Here is a 24,469-nt window from a genome sequence, read left to right on the forward strand (position 1 = left end):
TGACCATAAGCTCTCTGTGGCGGGGAGGGAAGGAACCATCCCAGAGTCGCCTGAGCTATGAGGGATCTTGTGCCAGAGCCTCCTGAGGTGGCCTCGTGAGGGCCGCTTCGGAATCTGTGTCTTCTCCTGTCTCTGCCCCTCCCATGCTCATGCTCTGTCTCTCTGTCTCTCAATAATAAATAAACATAAAAAACTTAAGGAAAATCTACAAATGGAGAATGAGGTCCACTCTTGAAACTTGTTCAAAAAACAAATGTAAAAAGTTGATTTCCGTAAGAACGGTAAGACCTTTATTAGAGTTGCACTACATTATTTCCAGGGTCTCGCGCCTTCCCCCTGGGTGCACACCCAGCACCCTGCCCCGCGGTGGGAGCCCAGTGCTTCCTGATGGGTCTTCTGAGTGTTGTGGTGCCAGGGAGTTCAGGGTGGGTGTGGGGCAGGGCTAGGGGGGGACGTGCCCAGGTCCCCCCCACCCAGGCTTGCCACGGCCCCAGCTCCCAGGTTCTGTGGGTCACTCCAGGCAAGCTGCCCAGGCCCCCAGGACTAGGCTCTGATAGAGCCCACGCACTGAGGACACCCACGAGGCCTAGTTGTTGTAGGTGGAAGAGCACGCTAATATTCAAGCAGATACGAAGTTAGGAGTCATCTTAGATCATTGAAGCCTGAGCGGGCCACAGCCTTGTTACATATGAAGTCGGCCATTCTCCACCATTGTTCACGTTCCAGTCAAAGAGCCTCCCGTGGCGCCGTCGCCGAGGGGCTGGGGCAGGTCAGCATGTCACGGACCGACGACCAGCTGCATCTTCTTTGGCTGCATAGAGGACAGAGAGGAAGTGACCCAGAAGTCTGCAGGGAGAGTCTCTGCTGACCCAGCAGCTAAGTCACAAATGTCCTTTGGTCTACATTGTTTTCTCCAAGAAGGTGCCTTCCTAAAGTTTTGTCATCATCCAGAAATCAAGACTGATTGGAAATTAAAAAACAAAAGTGGATACTAAAGTTACCAGCCCTTTAAAATGACCTCGCTCTGCAGTTTTGTTTACAGGTATTTACCCACATTCCTGACAGCCATCGGGCCCCCTGCCCAGAAGGCAGCCCCAGGGGGTAAAGGGAGACAGGGCCACACTTGTGCCAGGACCCTGACCGGGCACAAGTCAGCAGAGTCCTGGGCTGCCTGGGCCTGCTCCACTGTCTATGTGAAATCGCCTTCCTGCCATAGAAGATACTACCTTTTCGTTTTCCAAATAGTCTTTGAGCTGCAGACAGTGCCACACGCCGGGACAGTCCCACAGCGCCCTTGCCCTTGCCCTGTTCTCCTCACAAGCATGTGTTCGTTCTTAGGGCAATGACGACAGTCTTAAGTAGTGGTGTGGGAGGAAATCAGTCCTGCTTTTGTAGAAGGAGAATGCAACGTTTTGTGTCTTTTCAAATAAATAACTGAAACATTCCCCCAGAGCACAGGGCCCTGGATTGCAGTGAGATATCCGGCTACCCCCAAAACACAACTTACAGGCTCTATTCCCAGGCTGCAGCCAGTGTGTTATGATGTCAAAAATATTTCTGAAGGCTATCGGTGTCAAATAGCAAAAATGAAAGAAACCAAACTCCTCATCTCTGTGAAACTATTGGTTCCTCAATAGCTAATTGGTTTGTTTATTTATTTTTTATACTTTTTTTTTTTGAAAGAGACAGAAGCAGCAAGAGTGGAGCAGGGGCAGAGAGTTCGGGGGAGAGAGAATCCTAAGCAAACTCCCCGCTGTCAGCTCTGCGCCCAATGCAAGGCTCACATTCACCAAGTGTGAGAACACGACCTGTGCCGAAACCAAGACTCAGATGCTTCACTGACTGAGCCACCCAGTCGCCCCTGTTTTTAGAGTTTGAGAGAGAGAGAGAGAGAGAGAGAGAACGAGTGTGTATGAGGAGAAAGGGGCAGAGAGAAAGGAGGAAGGGGACCCAAAGCAGGCTCCACGCAGAAAGCAGCCAACCCACACTTTTTGTTAGCTCTCAACTTGCCAAAATACACATTTCGGGGAGCAGTGGGGTGGGAGAACCAGAAGGCATTACCACGAATCTTAGTGTTTTCATTACAGAAAGTATAAGGATGTGGAAGAAAACACATCAGCAACATCTAAGGGACAGAATTTTCCCAGCACGGTTCCAGGAGCAAAAGGTCTACTTTCAGTATCAAATTGCACACGGCCAGGTGGCAACTATCCAAGTTATTGTATATCCAAGTTAGTGTATCCAACACTTTTATACACTTCAAACATAGGAACATTCACATCAGACCACTGTTGGACAGTTTCTACAAATTTCCATTCCCAGAGAACCAAAAGGCTGAGGGTTCCTACGGAATTGTGAGCAGTAACAGAAATAACAGCATTTCACCTGAAGTACAACTCAGTGTGCCAGTCATGATCATTATTATGAGTTCTGAGAAGGAGACTACATTGAGGCAGATGGAAAGAAACCAACGGACAAGTCCGGGGGCTGAAGCGGAACGGCCTCTACGGGAAGGGGCTCTGTGGGCCCAGTGTGGACATGAGGCACCCCACTCCAGACCTCGCAGACTCTCAGGGCACGGAAGAGTGGCCACACGCCTTGCCTAATGTCCGGTGTATCACAGAGCCCACTGACTTCTGCCCTGGCTCAAGGCCCCGTCCCGTCGTCCCACCATCTCCAAAGTACCCCCGTGGCCCACCTCCTGCTCCACCCCGCTAGCCTGCAAACAACCTCTTCTGTTGAAAAGAGCTCACTTTTTTTAATCAGTTGTGGGATCACTGGGATATGGTTTCAACCTGCCTCCTTCACCCACTTAACTCAGCTCTGGGACACAGTGAACCCACGTGCGACCTGCTCTGCAGTGGAAAGTCCCAGAGAGATATGCCCGCACCACTCCTCTGGGCCCCCATCCCGGGCATCACAGCGCCTCAGCTGCTTGGTAGCAAACGAAACCCACTGCTGTTACTCGTTGTCAGAATCAAGACCAGTTGAAAATAAGATGTACTGATTAGACTGCAAAGGTCAGAGTCTACTGAAGAGAAACTCAAACACTACAGGGGAAGGAAACACAGGGGCAGCCTAGTGAGGACGCCAGAGAGATCACCAGCATGAGTGACAGGTTCTGAATGCTGGTGACCAGGTCCTCACAGGGGCTGCAGTTACACATAGTGTGATGGAGCTTCTGTGTTGAAAGTATCTCGTGGATATTTAGATGCAGACACTCCTGAAAGCCATGTGACGGAAGTGCTCCCACTGTTCCCAGGTACAGGTGAGAAAACAGAAGCACAGGAATGCTAATATGGACTTTCCCCAGAGCCCCGAACCCATCTGTGCAGGAGCCAGGCTCAGACGAAAGTGCTCTGGGGCCACACCCTCACGTGAGCCACAACATATCCTCCCTGCACAACTTCTCAAGGTGCACTGGGAATCCATGTGAGTCCCTTCAAGATTTCATACGTGCTCTACGTCCTCCAGGACCCACAGTTTAAGAAGAACCTCAGGTTCAGCGTGGAGGACATAATACTGCTTTGCAGCTATAGAGTCTATTGACCAAACGAACAGCTACTGCTTGAAAAACAGGTACAGCTGAAAAGTGCTCAGCAAGGTGACAAGAAACACAATGCTTATTTTTTAAAGTTTTTGGTGTTTTTCAGCTTGTGCGCCCAATTTGCGGAGTCCCAGGGCACCTTGGGAAGGGTTTTCAATTCCGTGGCTCCAATTCAGCGGCTGTGGGGAAGCAGAGTGATGAAATGGGAGGTGGGGGGTGTCCACAGCCACGTGAGGTCTCCCGACACGGGGAGGGGTCCGCAGGCAGAGAGACCACGGATCTAGAGGAATGAGGCCAGTAAGACCACCCACACGCTGGAAACACGCAGGGGACACCAACCTGGTCATGCAGGCTCGTCGCTAGCGTGGCTGGGGTGGACCTTTTGTCTTCTGGTGAGCAACCAGCGGATGGATTTTGTGATGCCCTTCTTCTTGGGGGCGTGGTTCAGTGAGTCCCGGCTATTGCTAGTTTTGCTGAGGCTGCTCAAGGGGCCATCCCGAGAGCCCGGGGATCTGGGGGACGCACAGGAGAGCATCTTCCACGCGTGCTCGTCACACGACACACCGCCCCACGTGATTAGAAGCACAATCCCCCAGCTTCTAGGGAGGGCTGCGCCCTGGGAGCTGACACTCTCTCCCTCCCAAGTATTATCTGGAGTCCAAGCCCCTTGGGTTGAGAACGCTCGGCACCCCTCCCTGGCTGTGACCCGGGAGCACGGAGGACATGCACACCTGAGCCACCCCAGGGCGTGGTGCGAGTAACAGAGGGGCTGCTGGAGCTGCGTGGTGGGGGTGGGGGGAAGAGAGCATGGCTCCTGACAGCCCCACAGGGCACAGTGCGGCCCAGGGGAGGAGCCCTAGGGAGCATGTCACCCAGGATCCACCGGGAGGAAAAGGGAGGTCTCAGGACGGCTGGTGCGTAGGATCTGAGCAAACGAGGCTGCCCTACAGCCACCAGCATCACAAGACTCCGGTCTTTCCCACCTGCCTTTTGCTCTGCTGGCCACACCCAGGGCACCCAGGCAGGTATCCCAAGAACGCCGTGCACGTAAGCTCGGTTCATTGGCCTCTCTTTGGAATCGCTGTTCCGACCCTTTCTCCCCCATGTAGAGATCAAAGGTTTCTCAGAGCTGAAAACCAGCGCACAGGCATGTCTCCTACGATGCCTGTGCCCCTTACTTTGTGGCGTCCCTGATGTCCTCGTGGCTGGCCTTGTGCGGTGCCCCTTGCTGCAGCCTGTCCAAGCTCAGGGACCTCTGGGAAGAAGGAGCTGACGGTCCACATCGTGTCCTTGCCACACGATCTTGTGACTCTCCCTCCAAAGGCAGCAACTGTGGGGTGGAGAGGAGAGTGACATGAGTTCACCGTGCGCCCAGACAGAGGAGCACACAGCCCTGAAATCACAGCCAGCAACTCATTTGAAAAGCTATGAGCTGTGCTTTGTGCAGGGTCCAAAACGACTTCCTAGGATCGGCCTAACGCCAGGCGAAAGGGTGGATTCGCGTCCGGGCAGTGGGCCCACTGAGACCCCCAGCCCATCGGCACCGAGGGGTGTACCCTCCCCAGGACCTCGCACCACCAGGAGCCCGGCCACAGAAGGTAGAGGCGGAGGCCCAAACCATGTCACCATACACCACGGCCAGCTGAGAAGGAAGGTGTTTGTTTCCTGACGCCGTTCAGGGCAAACCCTGGTGAGCACGGAGCCCTCCCGTGCACGATTGTCCAAAGCTCTTTGTTTGGGGGAAGTGGAGCGAGCTTGTGGCCTAACCCACTGTCACTTCTGGTAGCGATGCAAGGCTGGAACCTACGGGGACGTGTGTAAAGTGACAAGGCACCCAACCCCCTGACCCCACACTCGGGTCTGACTTCTGCTTCTCGGGGCCGTTTCGGGTGATGTTACAAACTGACGGACTCATCTGCAGCTTACAGACAGTCTGCTCGACACGGTGGAGACACAGTGTCCCGTGGCTGCCGTCACGACAAATGAACCCCTTCAGACTCCATTTTTCCTTCTGTGACAGGCGGTGGGTCTGCGGCTATGTGGCTGTGGGCCCTGGAAAGGACCGTGGGGCCACGGACCCGCCAGCGTTATGACCCTTGACAGGTCCTGGGGGTGAGGCAGGGCCGGATCTCACGAGACACACGTGTAGGACTGGCGAGACAGGCACAGCCAACTGGGTTTGTACCAGGACCTCCGAAGCTGCACGGGGCTCGGGACACCCATGGCGGTCAGCACCAAGCGGAGCTGAGCTCAGGGAAGACACAAGCTTCACCAACAGCTCCAAAACACCTGCCTCCTCTCCTGATTTCCTGACAATCGGCAGACAACAAAAGGCTACCTTAACAGGCTACAAATTATCCACATAAAAGCAAACAGGGTCAGACTCCCTCAACACAAGTAGATTTCATACCCAGGTGGAAGCAAGGATATGGAGAAAACAAACCCAAAGGGGAACAGGACAGGGAGCCACGCTAGCGACCAGGCTATGAGGTGAGCAGAGACGGAGGGCTCCGGGAGCACACCCTCCCCTGGGTCACAGCGCAGTCCACACACAGGCCCCCGCCCAGCACTGGGTCCTGCCAGACTTGTGCCTATGGGCCATTTCAGTCTCAACCAAAACGGGAGGCTCCCGCCAGGCTGGGAAGTGCAACGCCCGTGCTGGCCCTGTCTGCACGGACCTGACACCCACTGCCCGTACGCCTAGACTTCATCCCCCAAAACCTCCAAAGAGCCCTCCAAGTAGCCATCAGTGAGCTGCGGGAGCAGGCCGTCCTGCCTGGGTGTTCATCACGCGACCCTCTGTTCCTTGAGAAAGTCTTGCTACAGAGGAAAAGGCAGCACGAGCCAGCAGAATGCAGGGCGTGCTCTGTGCCCCGGCGCCGATGTGAGCTCCTGATCTCTGAGGACCGTGCACCGATGGGCAGTGTGTGGACACCCCAAGGGCCGTGAACCTTGCGCTGTCCTCACTTACCAGGAGAGCAAAGCAGGAAAAAAAAGACGGTGATGAATACACCCCGGTCACAAAACAACCAGTGACCGAACTGGCACTTGAACGCAAGAATTCAACTGAACGGACACACCGTCTGTGCAGTGGAGGGGCTCCCCCAGCTGCCGCCCAGCTCTGTATCAGAGGCACGGCCCTGTCAGCGCATGGCTGGGAAGGTCTGGGATGGGGGTCCGGTCCAGGGAGCAAGGCATCCCAGTTATGAGGCGGACTGTCTGGTCGAGGGTTCCGTCCCGAGGCACGGCGCTTCCCCTGAGGATGGGCACACCCACGTCATTGTCCTCTGGACACAGGAGGTGTCCTGTCCCGGCGAGGGGCACTGTAAATGGGAGGAGGGCGCCCGAGCAAAGGTGGGGTATGTGGCAGAGTGGTGTCGTGGCCAGTGTTTGCCCTGCAAAGTGTCCTCATGCACAGGACCCGGGCTCTCAGGCTCTGGTTGCACATCTGGAAATGGGCTAACCACACAAGCTGTGGCTCGCGGGGATGTCTGTGAGGGCCAGGTCACAGGATCCTAAACCACTGCACACACCAGGTGGCGAACGAACCCTAAGAGCTCTCTGAATGCTGCTGGCTACGGCTGTCAAAAGTGGTTATATCCCGAAATCGAAACTCTACGGCTCTGCTTCAGTAATTTCTCTTCCTAGAAACTTCTGTGTCTCATGGAACAAAGTTCGCAGCGCAGCGAGCAAGACACAAACGAGAGACAACGGCGAGCTCCGGTGGCCGTCGCAGGTACCGTGGAAACCGCACGCCGCGCTCGAGCTCCCAGTGGCTCCTGTACTTCCCCGCACACGCCAGCCGCTCGTCCTTACCCAGCTGTGGTGCTCACCGTGAAGAGACGGGCACTCTCCCCCACACCACAGACAAACACAGCTAGGTTGCACTACGAAACACTTTCGCTTTCTCCGATGCTTCCTTACATCGCTAGGCTGACAGAGGCATGCAAAGAAAGGAAGAGGAATCAGATTTACTGCACACTTGGAAGCTACAATTTCCAAGACGAAACGAGCAAACATATTTTAAAGAGAACAACGAGATGGATATAATGGAGAGAAGATTTAGAAACAACCACGACTGGACGCAGAACTTTGTTCCACCGCACATCTGAATGTAATAGGCTATTCGACATTTACCAGAGACACTCCCAATTATCACTCAGGGACGTAAAACTCCATGACAACATACACAACTTACTGAAACATGGCATCTTGTAGAACAAAGACGTCTAACAGGTGCCTATTCTAAACTTTCCTGTAACTGTTCTCCTTGTTGGAAACCAAGTTACACTTTTACAGTATCACCCGAGGGGATGCCGAAGTTCCCGCAACACCTTGTATAACACCAAACAAACCCACTCTGTTAACGCCCTGCTGGACGTGAATGTGAAATCCTGACCTCGAATTGGATTGACAACCTCTCACGAATCACTGTGCTGGTTACAGGAGGGTGCCCTGGGCAGGTACGTGATAAAAACGGGCTTAGGGGCAGGTGACAGCTTCACGTTGTAGGAGTCCCGAGTTTCAGTGTAGAAGGCAGTACTTGTGCTCAGTAAGCCCGTGAGATTTGGAGTCCTGAACGCGAGTGTCGGCACCGCAAAGCGTGCTGTCTGCATCGAGCTTCCGTTCATCTATGCTCAGTGCCTTATCTCTTTGGAAGAAACACTTCGTTTACAAATTATGATCTAGATCGTACCCGTATCCACCTGTACTATACAGCGATACGCTAACGACAATTTATGACTATTGGGGCAAAACCCCACTCTCTAATGACAAATGAAGATACAGGAGAAACAACACGAGCCAGCCACGAGTGACCACAGACGCGCCAGGGCAAAACAGCAAAATGACAAAACACAAACCACAGAACTTTTGCCCTGTGTCTCCTTCCAGCTAGCACTGCGTCTCTGCTCCCAACCAGAGTTCAAGTCCTCCAGAAATCTGCCCCTACTGTGTCTACACAGACTCTGGAACTCGGGCGAGCGGGCTTTAGCGCAAGGGCTCCTGGACCAGACCACCGTGGTCCTCGGCCTCCACCTTGCCTGGCCCCACCCAGCACGACCAGGCCACCGGTCTCCCTTTCCCTGAGCACCTGGCTCACTGAGCTCCTTCCACCTTGTGACCGCTTGCTCTCTGCCAGATCTGTCTCTCTCTCTCCACTGCCACACTGGGAATTGCCCAGAGAGCCACCCTTGGACTCTGGGGCTATCCACAGGTGCCCATCTAGGGACTCGTCAATCATCTGTCAAACAGAAATAGATAACTAACACACATCTCACCTTTTACTTCCCATTCGCTGCTGGTCTCCCCTCACTACACTGTGCACACATAGGGGTGCAGGCCTCTCCTCTGACTTTTTATCTATTTATTGTCTTCTTTGTTTTATTTCAAGTGGGGGAGGAGCAGAGAGAGGGAGAGAGAGAGAATCCCAAGCAGGCTCCAGGCGCGGTCAGCGCAGAGCCCCGTGCGGGGCTGCGGGGCTGCGGGGCTGCGGGGCTGCGGGTCTCGATCTCACCAAACCATAGATCGTGACATGCGCAGAAATCAGCAGTCAGACCCTTGACCGACTGAGCCACCCGGCGCCCCTCATCTGGGTTTTTCAGTCATGCTGCACCCTAGCTCTGGGACGATATCTGCACCAAACTTGTTCCATGACTACAGGTGCTCAAAACTTACACAAATATCTAAAAATATAGGCGGCTGAAGAGACAAAGGACAAAAGTACTTAAACTCCAAAGGTGAATTCTCTGTTGTTTAAGTTCGATGAAGACACGTGTTCATTTAACCTTCATTAGCATTTCAAACCCTTACTCATTTGCATTGTGCTGTGCTTAACACTAGGTCCTATCTTCATCCACATTGCTACTTTATACAAAGAAAGAACAAAAGCTCTCAAAAGTAAATTCTAAGGCAGCAAAAGAAGAATGGGGGAAGGGGAAAAGAGAAAGCAGCCTATCAGTCCCTTAGTTCCAGAAGAGCCTCACAGACAGAGGAAAAGGCAGGTGACATTGGAGCAGGCAGGTGGGTCCCACGAGAGCCCCCAGAGGATGGAGGTCCTTGCCTTGGAAGGCTCATGTCGCAGACGGGCCACACGGCCTTTCCGGTGGCGCCGCAACACCGCGCTGCTGCTGGTGCTGCTGGCATCCGTGGGGCTGTCCGCCAGACGGAACCTGGAAGCTGGGATGCTGCTGACGTGCGTCCGCCTGAAATATGGAGGAGAACAATCAAACAAACACGCGCACACACACACCAAGGTTGTTATCTAGAGAAAAGTGGGCTTTGTCAGCCAGGCCAGAACCCATCAATTGGGAACATGAGGTCACAGGAAAAGGTCTCCAAGGAAGGCATCCTTGCCCCTGGCTCCAGTGCAAGCCCGCTAGCCGGGCCCTGTGGAGACAGGGTCTCCCGGGCCCAGCAGGTGCAACGCATCCCCGCGGCCCAGACGTCCCCGAGGTGGAGCAGCGCCTGCCCCCGGTCAAGCTGTCATCCTGCGTGTCTGCACCACCTCCTGCCCAACTGACCGGAAAGCACTCCTGTACGTCCCTCTGGCCTTCACCTGCCACCGGCCCACATGTGCCAAGGCCCTTGCTGTGATGCCAGGTGACCCCAGGTTTTCCTCCACCAGCCACTATCGGGCGCCCCAGGGGCATCCGCGGCAGGATCCTCGGGAACCACACCTCGCAGCTCCCGTACACAGGAGGTGGCAATGCGCCCGGTGTTTCCAAGGCAAAAGCGTCTCTGGCCTCTGTGCAGTTAGACTAACAGACAAATGTCCCCCTTGGCCACAGAAGTCTCCAGAAAAGTTCCATGGAGCCCCGAGACCCTAGGGTGGAGTCACTTAATTGGGCTGTCAGCTGCTCCCCTCAGCAAAGGATCTGGGCACGAAGCGGTCAGCAGCTGCGAAGGAGCACCCGCCAGCCCACGTGCCCGGCCTCAGCAAAGGGCTCACCCTCCACACTTGAACCCTGCACGGGAGTCCAGGGGCTCCTCGCTCTCTGGAAAAGAAGAGAGGCTGCCTTCCATTTCACAAATCCTTATGGTCTCGGGAGACAGAACACGCCCATCTGATTCACATCAGCTAAAGAGGGGGCCCCTGGCGTCACCCCTTGTGGCCTGGAGACAGAGCCACCACGACAGGGCGTCTCCTCTGTGGTGCTTCAAGCTCTTCTCTGAGGCCTTTCAAGAAACGTCATTGGCACGTGCTGCCTCAGGGTACTGCTTGTTTCTAAGACAGCCAAGTCGGAACTGGCCGCTGGCCACAACCATCTTCCCCTCCTCTGGTCCCCCCATTCCCAGAACAACTGCTCACCTGAGCTCAGGTGGTCTAGCTTCACCGCTGTGGGGCCACGACACATCGCCAATCGGGGAGAGCCACACACGCCGCCCCGCATGGGACCTGGCATGGTTCGTGGCTCCACCGAGGTTCGCGTGTGTCCCCTGACTCTGACACCCTATCTCAGGCTCCCTGGCTCCCGACCCCACCACCCTGCATCCAGTCCTATCCCAGAGCTCTCTCCCATCTGCCCCCTCTGCGTGTGGAAGTTGGTCTGTCACCTTTCTTTTCCTCTGTAACCCAGACCATGTCATCTTGCTAGAGGAGGACACAAACGGAAGACGTGGCTGTGAGGTCGTGCCAGGAGGGCTCAGCTGTCCAGCCTGCCTGCCGCCTTCTCAGTCTCGTCCCCCCGGCCCCCGGCCGCTCACGGCGACACAGCTCCCACCAGCCTCGCTTCTGCCACCACACGAGAGATCACTTTGTGAGACGGCTTCAAACAGACCCTGTTCCTCAGCCGGTCTCCTGCCCGGTGTCTTCTGACCACAAGGCCACCTGTGACCACGGACAATGCCTCTGCAACCACGGGAGCACTGGGATCCTCTCTATCCTTCTCCTTGGCCAGCTCACCTCAGGTGGGTGACGGGCGTGGATGTCCCTCTTATGGCAACTGCCCCAGGGTGACACCCTCCAGGGGCCTGCACAGCCCCTTCCCTTGAGAACTCCAACATGCACTCGAGTGGCCTGCACCGCATCCACTGTTTGCTCCCTTGGCCTCCTCACACATACCCGTCATCAAGCCCTGGAATGGTGACACTCAGCACACTGGTGTCTTGCTGGCGAGGATCTCCGTCAGCCAACCAAGAGGCTGCTCTGTGCCCGGATCTTCCTGTGTGCTTCTCTCTCCGGACACACATTCGCTGTGCCACCAGTAGTTCCGTGGACAGGGAGGGCCGCTTGGGACTCTACCTGCCCTGACTTCTCTCTCCTACAAGCAGGCTCAACACGGACAGCCACAGCACACCCTCGACTCTCCCGAGAGCCCACGTCGGCAGCCGCACAGACCCCAGTGAGGCCTGAGTGGGCCTGCCTTTGGAGCAGGAGCCTGCTTCCTGCACCTAAGGGGGCCCAGTCAGCTACTCGAGGCACTGTCACACCAGAATGACTCTCACATGGTACATATTTCCTACAAAGAAGCAAGCAAACCTTTGAATACCTTGCTGACAGTTACTGTCTGCAGGACGCAGCTCACAAGCCGGCTGACCCACTCCCTCACAGGCGACTCACCAACGTCCCAACAGAGTTGCGGCGATTACCTGTCATTCTCCAGTCTTTTCAAAAATATAAGAAACTGCGAGCACTGCGCTAACCCCACCGATGTCAAGGTCACCTTCACAACCATGGCCACGTGTGCACTCCCATGGTGACCCCACTGGCATTGAGGAAGGGACCATAGCTTCCAGGGATGCTGGGCCGAACCTGGCACGCTGGACCCCTCCTAGCCCCACACCATCACTGCCACACTCGGGGGAGGGAGGCCGCAAATAAACCCACCCAAACACGAACAGAACTTTTCCTAACTTCTACTCCTCCTCCCATGGCTGTGAGCTCTGTCAGGCCTCCCGGTCTTCTGAGATTCCAAACCTAACCTCTGGAATGAGGTTTTACTTCTCCCTCTTGCCACCTACTAAGCTACCGGCTCCCTGAGCTACATCCAGTCCCTCTGCCCATTCGGCCAAAGGATTCCTCTGGAAGATACACAGCAGGTGCTAACGTATGTGTTTGTGAGGTGGTTCATGTTAGGCACGGTGAAGGGCAGTGTCCCCCCCCCAGCCCCGCCCCATCATCAGTTAGCTGGTACCTGGAAAATGGATCGCGTCAGACTACAACACACTCAGGGTTATTGTGTGTAACTCTGATCCGGTGCGGGTCATACCATAGCACACCCACGGTTCTACTTGGGAACCATGAGCTGGTTCAGGTCATACTGGTGACAGAGGGAAGCCGCCCCCAGCCGCGTCTCAAACAGATCTGTGAAGCGGGAAATGTCATACCTGTGGTGAAGCGAAGAGCCTCTCAGTCTTACCCGCTTTAATATGGCCCTCAGTGCTTCCATTTTCCGTAGAAGGTGATCCTGCAAAGCAGCAAATGACAACGACACTCACTGCAAGCAAGGTTAACTAGTCTTTGCATCAAGAGTCCGTTCAACTCAGAGCACAAACTGGTAGTGGCCAGAGGAGAGGAGAGTAGGGGCGGTTGGCAAAAGAGATGATGGTGAGTAGGAGGCATCAGCATCCAGGTATCAAATAAGGCCGTCTCGGGGATGAAAAGCACAGTACAGGGAATACGGTCCGTGATACCCTAAGGACTCTGTATGGTGACACACGGTGACCACAGTGATGGTGACGAGCACAGAGTCACGTGTGCAATTGTTGAAACGGTATGCTGTCTACTTGAAACTGATACCACACTGTAGGTTCATTAGAATTCAAGAAAAAATGGAAAACACTACTTGCATCAAGTGTGCTGAAATGCTGACCATCATAACCACGCTGGGTAAATTCAGCAGTTACAAACCCCAAGACCATTCTCTCCAAGAGTCCTCCAGTAAACACCCGGATCACCAAGTGAACGTCCTAAACCCTACTGAACAGTTAGGTCTCAGGCATAGCAAGGTTACAGAGGAGAAACACCGAGCCACTAGGACTTCTTCCTAATTATGTAGAGAGGAGCAGGACTTTCTGGGCGGTGGGGGAATAGCCCTTCTGTGTAATAGGCACGTGCTCCGTCGTGGACCCTCTGCAGCCCAGCCTCACGTCTGCACACGCAGCACCAGGGAGTAAAACCGACGAGGAGCTTTGGTCACACAACTACCCCCTAGGCAGTGCTGTCCCAGGCCGCAGACACCACCGCACGTGGCTAACTGAGCGCCCAAAATGGGGCTGGTCCCGACCACAGGGGATGGAACTGTGAGACGCCCCGTGGGTTGCAAGGACTGAATGTGGAAAAACATTGTAGAGTAGCTCCTTCATGTCTACACTATTTACATGATACAATAACATGTTGCCTGCATCGGGCTGCGTGAAAACTAACATCACCCGTCTGTTTGACCATTTCAAATGCAGCCTCGAGAACCCTTGGGATGACACCCATGTCACCTGTTACCTTCCTGCTGGGCAACGCTGCACTCCACGAAAGGTTTACGCGAACATTTTAGCTTTCGAGCGAACCCCCGAAGGGACTCAGAAATCTGAACCCCGTAGGCTGCTCGGCTCCAACTCCGCCACATGCGTGCCATTCAGACTTGCGAGCGTGGGGCCGCTCGAAAGCACAGTGGTGGCTCGCCTTGGAGGAAGTGTGAGCCCCAGAGGTCACCTGCTCCTTTCCAGTCTCAACCGATCACCGAATGAGTGAGAGACGGAAATACCTTCTCACGTTGCATTTCTTGTAACTGTTTTTTCAGATTGCCAACTTCTCCTAACAGAGACTTCTGAGAAAGATACCGACAGTCCTTTAGTGTTGATTCTTTCAAACGTTCCACATGCTAGACCATGCCTACGTTTCTCTTTACAATAACGCAGCACCACAGACAAGGCATGGAGCCGATGGCCATACCAACGAACCGCGTCACATGACCACAGAGTGAAATGCTGTCTGTGAAACTGCAGTAACAGCCTTTACTCATCCTTTGTCCATGTACAATTTCTTCACGGATCACTGTCTGACTGTAAGTATGACAAGTTCCTACGTTTACTTGCAGCAGGTACACTGGTTTGTACTAGCTTTTAGGGTCTGTGATGCCTCAGTCACTTGGGAAACCTGACCTAAGTTTCGTACATATACTTCCAATCTCACATACAACCTTCTACTGAAAGGCTGGCCCCAGTGATCAAGGTAGAACCTCACGTGGGGTATAATAACGCACCTCATAATGGGTTTTACCCAAAACAAGTGTGTCGTGAAATTAGCATTGCTCACTGGTGTCTCCAAGTGACAATCTTAGGGAAGATTCTGGGCTCATCTACAGGGACACAGGTGTAATCAGAACCGGTAGTATCAGGTCCGCATCCAACTGTCCCCACCAGAGCTTCTCTCACAGAGATCCTATGATACTGCTTCCCTCCCGTTACACCTCAAGTGTGTCCGTTATGATGGTGTAAGAGTCCAGGCTTAGACTCTTTCCAACCCAGATGAAAAGAGGGAAGGCAGGAGATGGAACAGGAGATACTCTGTTTTCAGCTGGTTAAATGCTTGACAGAACTGCGCACTCCTACCGGTCCGTCTGGACAAAAGAGGTAGAAATTAGCTCCCCAGACAAGAACCAGGCTGAAGGTTCCAGCACAGGGGTGGCAAACGAGGGCTTGCCGACCACATCCAGCCACCGCCGGGTCCTATCAACAAAGGGTTATTGGCACACGGCCCCTCCCCTTAGTTATATACTGCCTATGGCTGTTTCTGTGCCCATCTTTGATTAGCATGAAGCTAGCTTACTCCTTACGTCTCAGTTAGTAAAGGCCTAAAATACTTACTCTCGGGCCCTCCCCAGACCATACTCCTCTTCTAGACAGTGAGACGCACCTTCCCGCACGCATACGTCGGGCGGGGACAGGACACTGAGAACTTAACGCAGGCAGTGGGTAACAGCCTGCAGTTTTTCCGCGTGAAAGAATCATTTCTACTTTCTACAGTGGCTGTTAGCCTCTGCTCCACGCTGCTCCTCAGGATCACAACGTGAGCGTCTCCTCTGTGAGGACAGGGGCACTCAGCCGCTATTTCTCATGTCCTACCTTATCTTCCGCAGCTACCATTCTCTCTTTAACATGACGCTGAAGACGCTCGTCAGATTCGTAAAGGAGCTGGTCAACAGTGCCCGACAGACGTTGATTAGTCTCTTCCTTCAGTTTTTCTCTCTGCCTTACCTGAAAGAGAAGATGCAGGCTTCAAGCAAAAGTGTGAACACTGGCTCAGACGTGTGAATGGCCAGCGGTGTTACCCACACGCACGGCAACCTCGGCTGCCCCTTCCCACGGCACTTTGGCGTGCTAGTGCATCACTGCCAGCACCAACCTATCGGGGCACACAAATGCAGGAACCTGCTTCCCAGGGGTCATCACTTAGCAGGTGCCTTTGTTTCTGGGAAACAAAACACGCATGGGCCATCACGAATGTCCTCATTATTAGCTCAGATGGGCTCAGGAGGCTATGTACATGCAGGAAAGACCATATTCTCAAGGGGATCAGCTTATCTACAAAGGGGGGAGGAATATTCTGGGGTGTAAATAGAAGCTCGGATCTGGCTTCAGGGGGAAAGAAATGAATCCATTGACACAACCGAATGATAAAAAAAAATCTACTTTGGGAAAAATTGAGTGGTGAGAAATACTTTCCCTTGTTTTTCGTGAAATTCACACATCTCCTGAACGTTTTGTAACGGAAACTTGTATTACAAATTCATAACTAATTACCTCAAGTAATTTCTGAACGTAACCGCAAAGTTCACGGGTCTGTGTTTATCGAACTCTCATCAATCGTATGGTTTAAAAACTTGTTTCTACCGCATATCCTGGATTAACCCAATACAGAAGCGGTGAGGACAGGCCGGCAGGATTCAGGGGCTCCTGCCGGGCGGAGGGCCGTGAGGTACGGAGTACTCATGTGCCCTGCAGTCGGGGGGCCCAGGGAGGAGGAAGAGCCCACAGGACACACCCGCAGGCTAGGCAATGGACAGTCCCTCCAGGCTCGGGCTTCCTCACCTCTAAGCCACACCTGCTGGCACCTCCTTCCTTGGGAGCAGGCAACAGAAAGCACGACCACCACACCTCACACGCAGCAACGGCCGTCACTCGGAAAAGACCCTGGCCACCCCACAAGAAGGGATCAGCACCCAAGTATTTTTCAAGCAAAGCAGCTTAAAAGTGTCCTTGGAATTGTCTCAGTTATAATAGAATCCTTATCTCAACACCTGTCCCTCCAAACTACCATACAGTCCTAAAGGCAATGAAGTGCTTCTCTAAGTAGGTGAGGTGGAATTCTCGGCCCAAGAGGCTAGCGTCTGGTTGTGCTCGCTTGTGTGCATGTGTCATGGCGGGCTGGGGTCGGCCAACTCGAGCCGTCAGGCTGGCATCAGAAGCTTCACTCTGCGGCAATTCATGTTTTATTCTCTGACCCTGAGGGCCAAGCACACGAGTGTCTGGTGTAAGTTAAGGGTGAGTGTTTTGAGTTTTCTGGTGAAAACAAAACCCGATGGCCTTGGATGGACGTCCCAAGTTGGGGAGGCTGCTGCCTGGTCTGTCTCCTGGGTGTTTCATGTTGACGTCCGACCAGCTCCCACAGGGAAAAATCTCAGGGGATTCAAGGGACACGGGCCTCCCTTTCGTCAAGGCTCGATAACGCTATTCCTCTTCTTAGGACCATGTACCCCGACCTGTTCCTTTACATCTCAAGTAGAAATTCAGGATGTGGGGACCAAGGTCAGGCCCGTGACCTGATTTCAGGACCTCAGTGTCATGTCCTAAGGAAGGAGACCCGTCCTCTAGGCTGCCCTACCCCAGGCCAGTACCTCCGCTTTGGCCAAGGGACACCCACGAGGTCCCGAGTCAACCGTGAATAGCTGCTAATGAGCTGGTGGGCACGGTGGGCTGTGCGGGTGCCTCCACCCCTAGACGGCACTGCCTACGGGGCCCCAGCGTCCAGAGAACATTGTCCACAGGCTAGCAGTGTTCACTAGCATCCAACTCGCACAAGAGTGCATTTTACCCCTGATGGGATTGAGAAGGGGCCTGGCGTCCACATGGGGAGAAGTAGGAAACAAGGGACCACACCCTACCCCCACACCCCGAGCCTGCGCCTCATCCTCAACCACTGCCAGGTGCGTGGCTGCTCCGCTCGGACACGTACCCGCTGCAGTTCTTGGTTCTTTTCCTCCAGCTGGGCCTCCATCTGGCACAGCCTTTCCTCGATGTTGCCACGGCCCTGCTCGGCCTGTGGGCGACAGCGGGCTCAGAAGAGCTGGCTGCCCCACAACACACGCTGTGCCTACGCACGACAGGCAGCCTTCTGCCTGCTCACAGTCCCTACAGGCCTCATGTGTGCCAGTGGGAAGCAGTGGGCTTCCATGCTGGTGACCGGGGGTAGGCAATGGTCTCGTACCCACCCCAGGCCCCGGATACTTGGACGGTGCCTCGTCCCCGGCAGACACCCCTGGCCACTCAGCATGGACAGGAGGAAGCAGCAAGTGGAAAGAGCAAACAGGCGTGCTGCCTTCCTAAGCTGGGAAGTTACTTCCAACAATTTAGCTTCCTCAGCAGCACAGTGTCCAAAGACAAAGTGTTCTGCTACGTGGCTGACCAGGACAGGAGAGAGGACAGGAGAGAAAAGAAATGGAGACTTGACATGCAGATCACAAAGGAGGAGAGGCTCTCTTGGAGCCTGGGCCTGTGGGCGCCCAATACCACCTGCCCGACTTGATGGCAGCCTTGAGGGTCAGCATCCCATGACGACCCCACCCCCTTACCACTGGGACCCTCACTGCACTGGAACCGGTGACGCAGATGCACCTACAGTTCCCTGCTACAGGTTCCGTCAGCCCCGGTTCCGGAAGGATGGACTGGCTGCCCAGTCATGTGCTCCCTCGTCCTGTGTGCATCATTCGATCCCAGCACCGCCCACATCATGTCTGGAAACTACCTCTTCAACTGCTGCCTTCCTCTGTGGGTGGTGAGGGCTGTGAGAACTGGGAGGGCAGGGACTGTGTCTGGCACATTCCTTGACTCTATTTGTGGAACCTCCGAGTGAATTCCTTAAAGATTTATTTCTTACAGGGGTGTCTGGGTGGCTCGGTCAGTCGGGTTCTGACTCTTGGATTTAGCTCAGGTCATGAACTCAAGGTTTGGGCGTTCGAGCCCTGTGTCAGGCTCTGTGCCGATAGCATGGAGCCTACTTGGCATTCTATCTCCTTCTTTCTGCCCCTCCCCTGCTCAGGTATGTGCCCATGCTCACCCTCTCTGTCTGTCTCAAATAAATGAACATTTAAGAATTTTTTAAAGAAAAACGATTGTGTTTAAAAGAGGACAGGATTTTCTCATTTCTTGGAAAAATTCTATGCTTTTTTGTTTTTTTTTTCCTTCGGTAAGCTCTACACCCAACGGGGAGCTCAGACTCATGACCCTGAGATCAAGAGTCCCAAGCTCCAGTGACTGAGCCGGCCAGGCACCCCTGTCCTTCTCTTACCCAAGGCTACTATCTTGAGCTTTGAGTTGCTGACTTAACTCTGAAAAGCACTGAGTCTTAGATGCTGCCAATGGCAAACAGCACATGTCGGACAAAACCCGAGGGAACAAAACTGGGGATGATGCCTGCCGTTTGAAAAGCATTCCAATCTCAGACAAAGTAGCACCGGAAACAGATCTCAGCTCGTTCGCGGACTTTGGCACGCCGACGTTACCGGTGAGAAATGAGATACAAGAACGGACCGCCATGAAGTTGACATTCCCACCATGGGACCCAGAAGGAAACGGGGGCCCCACCTTGCAGAGGGTGGCCACCCTCTGGGCCGGCTCGGCTTCCACCTCGGGCAGCGACTTGGCCTTCCTCGGGGTCTGCTGCAGCTTCCGCTCCGCCACCTCCAGGCGCTCTTGCAACTGGCGGTTTTGATCCGCAGTCTAGGAAATGAAGGCAAAGCATCAAAGTGTAGCAAGTCTTCTCTCCGTTTCCATTTTTAATAAAGTGAAACAAAATCTAAATGCAGAGATCTACTGTTAGTTCTGACTGAAGCCAACAGTTTGGTAGGTGCTTCAGAGTAAACCTTTCCTTTCTGCGAGGAGTCACCCACTGCCTTGGTCCTCCGTTCGCTACGCAAAACATGTCTTGCCAAACTCTTTGCTCTTCTTCACTATCTTCAAAGAAGTCTTTCCAAAGACAAAGTTCCCACACATTAAAGAAAACCCATCTTCTGGAGGAGCTTGCTCGCTCTTCCTGACCAGTTAAGGAGAGAAGGGTTCGGTCCTAACCCTTCGTAAACATATTTATACTGGGGTCCGAGGGCTCGCTACATAGGACATTCTGAGGTGGGCACATCAGCCAGCACAGAGCTTCTGAGAGCATGCCTGATGCCAGTTGAGTTCTTTTTGGAAGTGTACCATTATTCAACAAAAACACTCTCCCTCTTGACCAAAAACGTGGAAAACTTCAACGTGGAAAACTCAGACACGAGATTTTTTGTTAAAGGACTTTTAGGGAAGCCGAGGTGGCTCAGTCAGTTAAGCGTCCACCTTCGGCTCAGGTCATGATCTCATAGCTCATGGGGTCAACCCCGCCTCGTGCTCTGTGTTGACAGCTCAGAGCCTGGAGCCTGCTTTGGATTCTGTGTCTCCCTCTCTCCCTCTCTGGCCCTCCACTGTTCATGCTCGCTCGCTCTCTCTCTCTCACTCTGTCTCCCTCTCTCAAAAATAAATAAGCATTAAAAATATATAAAGTCATTTTAAAAATCATGTATAAGGTGAGGTTTTTGCAAGGTTAACGTGTGTTCCCACAGACTCCTTCCATCTTCTGTGTGCATATAGCTCTGTGTGTATATACAGACCGCGTATCATGCTTTAAAACCCTCCAAAATAAATCACATGCTGTACACATAGTATTTCGCGATCTGCCCTTTACACTCAAGATTTGGAACATGTTACATGCTCTCAAACAGCATTCCTCCATGTCATTTTAATGGCTTCCTAGTATTTCACTTTGATTATCATTTTGGGTCGATTGACACATTTGACAAACACACCAGGCAAACTCACTCTGTTTCCAAGAAGCTGGATGTGGTTTTCCTGTTCAATGCCAGATGACCTGAGACAACCAAGGAAGAGACGTGCTGCTTCCCAAAACACAGGGTCTCACATCCTCACGCCAGACTGTGCTTCTGCACCTGCCATTCCCCCCGATCTCAGGTACTACCCAAAATGGCCAGCTGCCTACACATTCCCGGCCACTCCCTGCTCCTTTGGAAACAGTGCTGACAGGCAACAGAGTAACGTGCATGTAAGACAAGACAAAGAAGGAATCAAGGAGGGGAGCCCCATAACATGCTTCCATAAAATTCGAAAGAATTAAACCCTGGACGTTGAAGTAACCCCGCTGGTCAACACAAGATTCTAAGATCCTAAAACCTTGACATTGACACTTGGTCCTTAACTTGACTTGTAATTAATAAAAGTGGAATGAAGTCCAATGAAACCAACGACCTGTCGATGCAGAGAGTCCTTCTTTGCCATCTCGTTTTCAAGTTTCTCCTTGAGGTCGTGCAGAGAGGTGGCTTTGTGCTGTGCCCTGAGGCAGCGCTTCTCAAGGGTAGTGATCCTGTCTTGCATGTCTTCCTTCTGGGCCATGGCCTACAGCAGGTATTTCCGAGGGAAAACACGGAAAGAACCAGCGTACGACACATTAACACACTCCAGACACAAAACCCGGGCGAAATCCTCATTTTCCAAACAAACAGAAAAGTAGCATCCTCGGGGCACCTGGGTGGCTCAGCCGGTGTCGCTCTGTGAGTTGGCGCCCCGCGTCAGGCTCTGTGCCGACAGTGCGGAGGCTGCTCGGGATTCTGACCAGTTACCCAGGCTTATTCTTTCCCATGTGTTCAAAGACAAACGGATAAAAAAGTCTCCCGGAAGTCACAACCTCGGTTGCCTCCGGACACCGTTGAGCTTTCCACAGAACAGCGACTTGCCTCTGGAGGCACACACCATGAGACAACCATCCTTTTTCCGGGGAAAAGGCGGATGAAATCTCATCCAATTACCACAAAGTTGAAGCAGCAGTGGTAACAAATGGAAGCCAAACTCCACCTTTCATATAACTGGAAGTCATCTTCTATAGCCTAACCCTGTAACAACATTGTATCCCATGGTATCTGACACTGCAAATGAAACCAGAACGTCCTGCCCTCCGTTTCTTGCCCAACACCCGAAAGATTCCTCTTCCAGCCCTCCGTGTTTCCTAAGCAATTTATGTCAGCCATCTCAAGAGTGAAAGTGATGAGTCTTAAGAAAGGATTTTCTAAATTCTCTGCATATTGAACTCTGCTACGGGGTCTCCCCCCACCTTTGCCAAACAACAACTTCACTGAACGGGTTATATAAGTTCTGCAAATACGTTTGTTTTAAATTCTGACACGACCTCATCCACGCTAAGGTACTAAACAGACTGCTCGTGATTGTCCATGTTTCCCAAAGCACGAGACCCCCCACCCCTTGTCGCTTTTGGAGGACACACTGTGTCCCAGCAAAGCAGCAGTGCTGATTGCCCACACACAGGCACACTCTGATCCGTGTGAGGTGGCGTCTCAGTGTGATTTTGATTTGTAGTCCCCTGATGAGGAGTCACTTTGAGCATCTTTTCTTTTTTCTTGTATTCAACATAATTTGTTGTCAAATTGGTTTCCATTCAACACCCAGTGCTCATCCCCACAGGTGCCCTCCTCAATGGCCATCACCCACTTTCCCTTCTCCCCCACCCCCCATCAACCCTCAGTTTGTTCTCAGTATTTAAGACTCCCTTAGGGTATGCCTCCTTCCCGCTCTGTAACTCATTTCCCCCTTTCCCCTCCCCTCTGCTCTCCTGTGAAGTTTCTCAGGATCCACATATGAATGAAAACACATGGTATCTGTCTTTCTCTGCCTGACTTATTTCACTTGGCAGAACACCCTGCAGTTCCTTCCACGTTGCCACAAATGGCCAGATTTCATCTTTTCTCATCGCCAACTAGTATTCCATTGTATATAGAAACCTCATCTTCTTTATCCATTTGTCCATTGACGGGCATTTAGGCTCTTTCCATCATGTGGCTATTGTTGAAAACGCTGCTATAAACATTGGGGTACGAGTCCCCTGTGCATCAGCACTCCTGAATCCCCTGAATTCTAGCAGTGCTATTGCTGCGTCATAGGGTAGATCTATTTTTAATGTGGTGAGGAACCTCCACACTGTTTCCAGAGTGGCCGCACCAGGTTTTCTTCCCACCAACAATGCAAGAGGGTTCCTGTTTCTCCTATCCTCTTCAGCATCTATTTTGTCCTGATTTGTTCATTCCCGCCACTCCGACTGATGTGAAGTGGAATCTCAGTGTGGTTTAGATTTGTATTCCTCTGATGAGGAGTGACGCTGAGTATCTTGTCATATGTCTCTTGGTCATCTGGATGTCTTCTTTCGAAAAGTACCTATTCATGTCTTCTGCCCATTTCATCCCCCGATTATTTGTTTTCAGGTGTGGCGTTTGGTGAGCTCTTTACAGGTGTTTGGATACTAGCCCTGTGTCTGATACGTCATTTGCAAATATCTTTTCCCATTTCATCTGTTGTCTTTTTGTTTTGTTGCTTGTTTCCTTTGCAGTGCAGAAGGTGTTTATCTTGATGAGGTCCCAATAGTTCATTTTTGCTTTTAATTCCCTTGCCGTTGGAGACGTGTCATGTAAGAAATTGCCACAGCTGAGGTAGGAGAGGTTTTGTCCTGCTTTCTCCTCTCGGGTTTTAAAGGTTTCGTGTCTCACATTCAGGTCCTTTATCCATTTTGAGTTTATTTTTGTGTATGCTGTAAGAAAGTGATCTAGTTTCATTCTTCTGCATGTTGCTGTCCAGTTCTCCCAGCACCAGTGGTTAAAGAGTCTGGTTTTTTTCCATTGTATACTCTTTCGTGCTTTGTGGAAGATTAGTGGGCCGGGCCATACATTTGTGGGTCTGAATCTGGGTTCTCTATTCTGTTCCATTGGCCTATTTGTCTGTTTGTGTGCCCATTCCATACTGTCTTGATGATAACAGGTTTGTAGCAGAGGCTACATTCTGGGACTGTGATGCCTCCTGCTTTGGTTTTCTTCTTCAATATTACTTTGTATATTCGGGGAATTTTTGGTTCCACACAAATGTTAGCATTACTTGTTCTAGCTTTGAAAAGAATGGTGGCACGATTTTGATGGGAATGCATTGAAAGTGTAGATTGCTTTGGATGGTATTGACATTTTAACAATATTTATTCTTTGAATCCATGAACATGGAATGTTTTCCCATTTCTTTGTGTCTTCTTCAATTTCCTTCATAACCCTTGTATAGTTTTCAGCACACAGAACTTTTATATGTTTGGATTGGTTCATTCGTATGTTTAGGTTATTGATAGGTATTTTATGGTCCTGGTGCAACTGTAAACGTGATCAGTTTCTTTAGTTCTCTTTCTGTTTCGTTGTTATTGGTATATTAAAATGTGAGGGGTTTCTGTACATTGATTTTGTACCCTGCGACTTTGCTGAATTGATGTATCAGTTCGAGGAGACTTTTGGTGGATTCTGTCAGGTTTTCCAGGTAGAGTATCATGTGGTCTGTGCAGAGTGAACGTTTGACTTCATCTTTGCCATTGTGATGCCATTTATTTCATTTTTTTGTCTGATTGCTGGTTCTAGGAATTGAAAAACTATGTTCAACAACAGTGGTGACAGTGGACATGCCTGTCATGTTCCTGATCTCAGGGGGAAAGTTTGCAGTTTATCCCCAGGAGAATTATATTAGCTGCGGCCTTGTATCATACATGGCTTTTATGATGTCTACATATGTTCCTTCTATTCTGACTTTCTTTTTTAATTTTTTTTCAACGTTTTTTATTTATTTTTTGGGACA

General features: G+C 52.2%; 1 protein-coding gene and 3 long non-coding RNA genes across 4 annotated transcripts in view; all 4 read right to left on the minus strand.

Annotated features, from left to right (window-relative positions):
• Positions 1-267: 267 nt before the first annotated feature.
• The window catches only part of LOC147571139 (uncharacterized), a 67,602-nt gene continuing 43,400 nt past the window's right edge, over positions 268-24,469 (minus strand). Inside the window, exon 2 of the long non-coding RNA XR_015247667.1 lies at positions 268-811. This is a non-coding gene — a long non-coding RNA (uncharacterized LOC147571139). The remainder of the gene's footprint in view (positions 812-24,469) is intronic.
• LOC147571140 (uncharacterized) lies at positions 3,887-5,130 on the minus strand. Its single transcript, XR_015247665.1, has 2 exons — positions 4,726-5,130; positions 3,887-4,059 (listed from the first exon to the last, which is right to left on the minus strand). It is a non-coding gene; the product is annotated as an uncharacterized LOC147571140 (long non-coding RNA).
• Positions 9,273-13,680, minus strand: LOC147571141 (uncharacterized). Its single transcript, XR_015247666.1, has 2 exons — positions 12,875-13,680; positions 9,273-9,750 (listed from the first exon to the last, which is right to left on the minus strand). It is a non-coding gene; the product is annotated as an uncharacterized LOC147571141 (long non-coding RNA).
• Positions 14,838-21,202, minus strand: LOC147571142 (liprin-alpha-4-like). The gene is made up of 6 exons (XM_086696611.1): positions 21,053-21,202; positions 19,346-19,480; positions 17,718-17,801; positions 16,800-16,987; positions 15,095-15,211; positions 14,838-14,841 (listed from the first exon to the last, which is right to left on the minus strand). Exons 1-6 carry the CDS (start codon positions 21,194-21,196, stop codon positions 14,838-14,840), a joined length of 672 nt encoding a protein of 223 aa, XP_086552737.1. The 5' UTR covers positions 21,197-21,202.

Source organism: Puma concolor, unplaced genomic scaffold (genome assembly GCF_028749965.1).
Source record: "Puma concolor isolate L17-30 unplaced genomic scaffold, mPumCon1.1.hap2 unalloc_scaffold_54, whole genome shotgun sequence".
NCBI classification, from domain to species: Eukaryota; Metazoa; Chordata; class Mammalia; order Carnivora; family Felidae; genus Puma; species Puma concolor.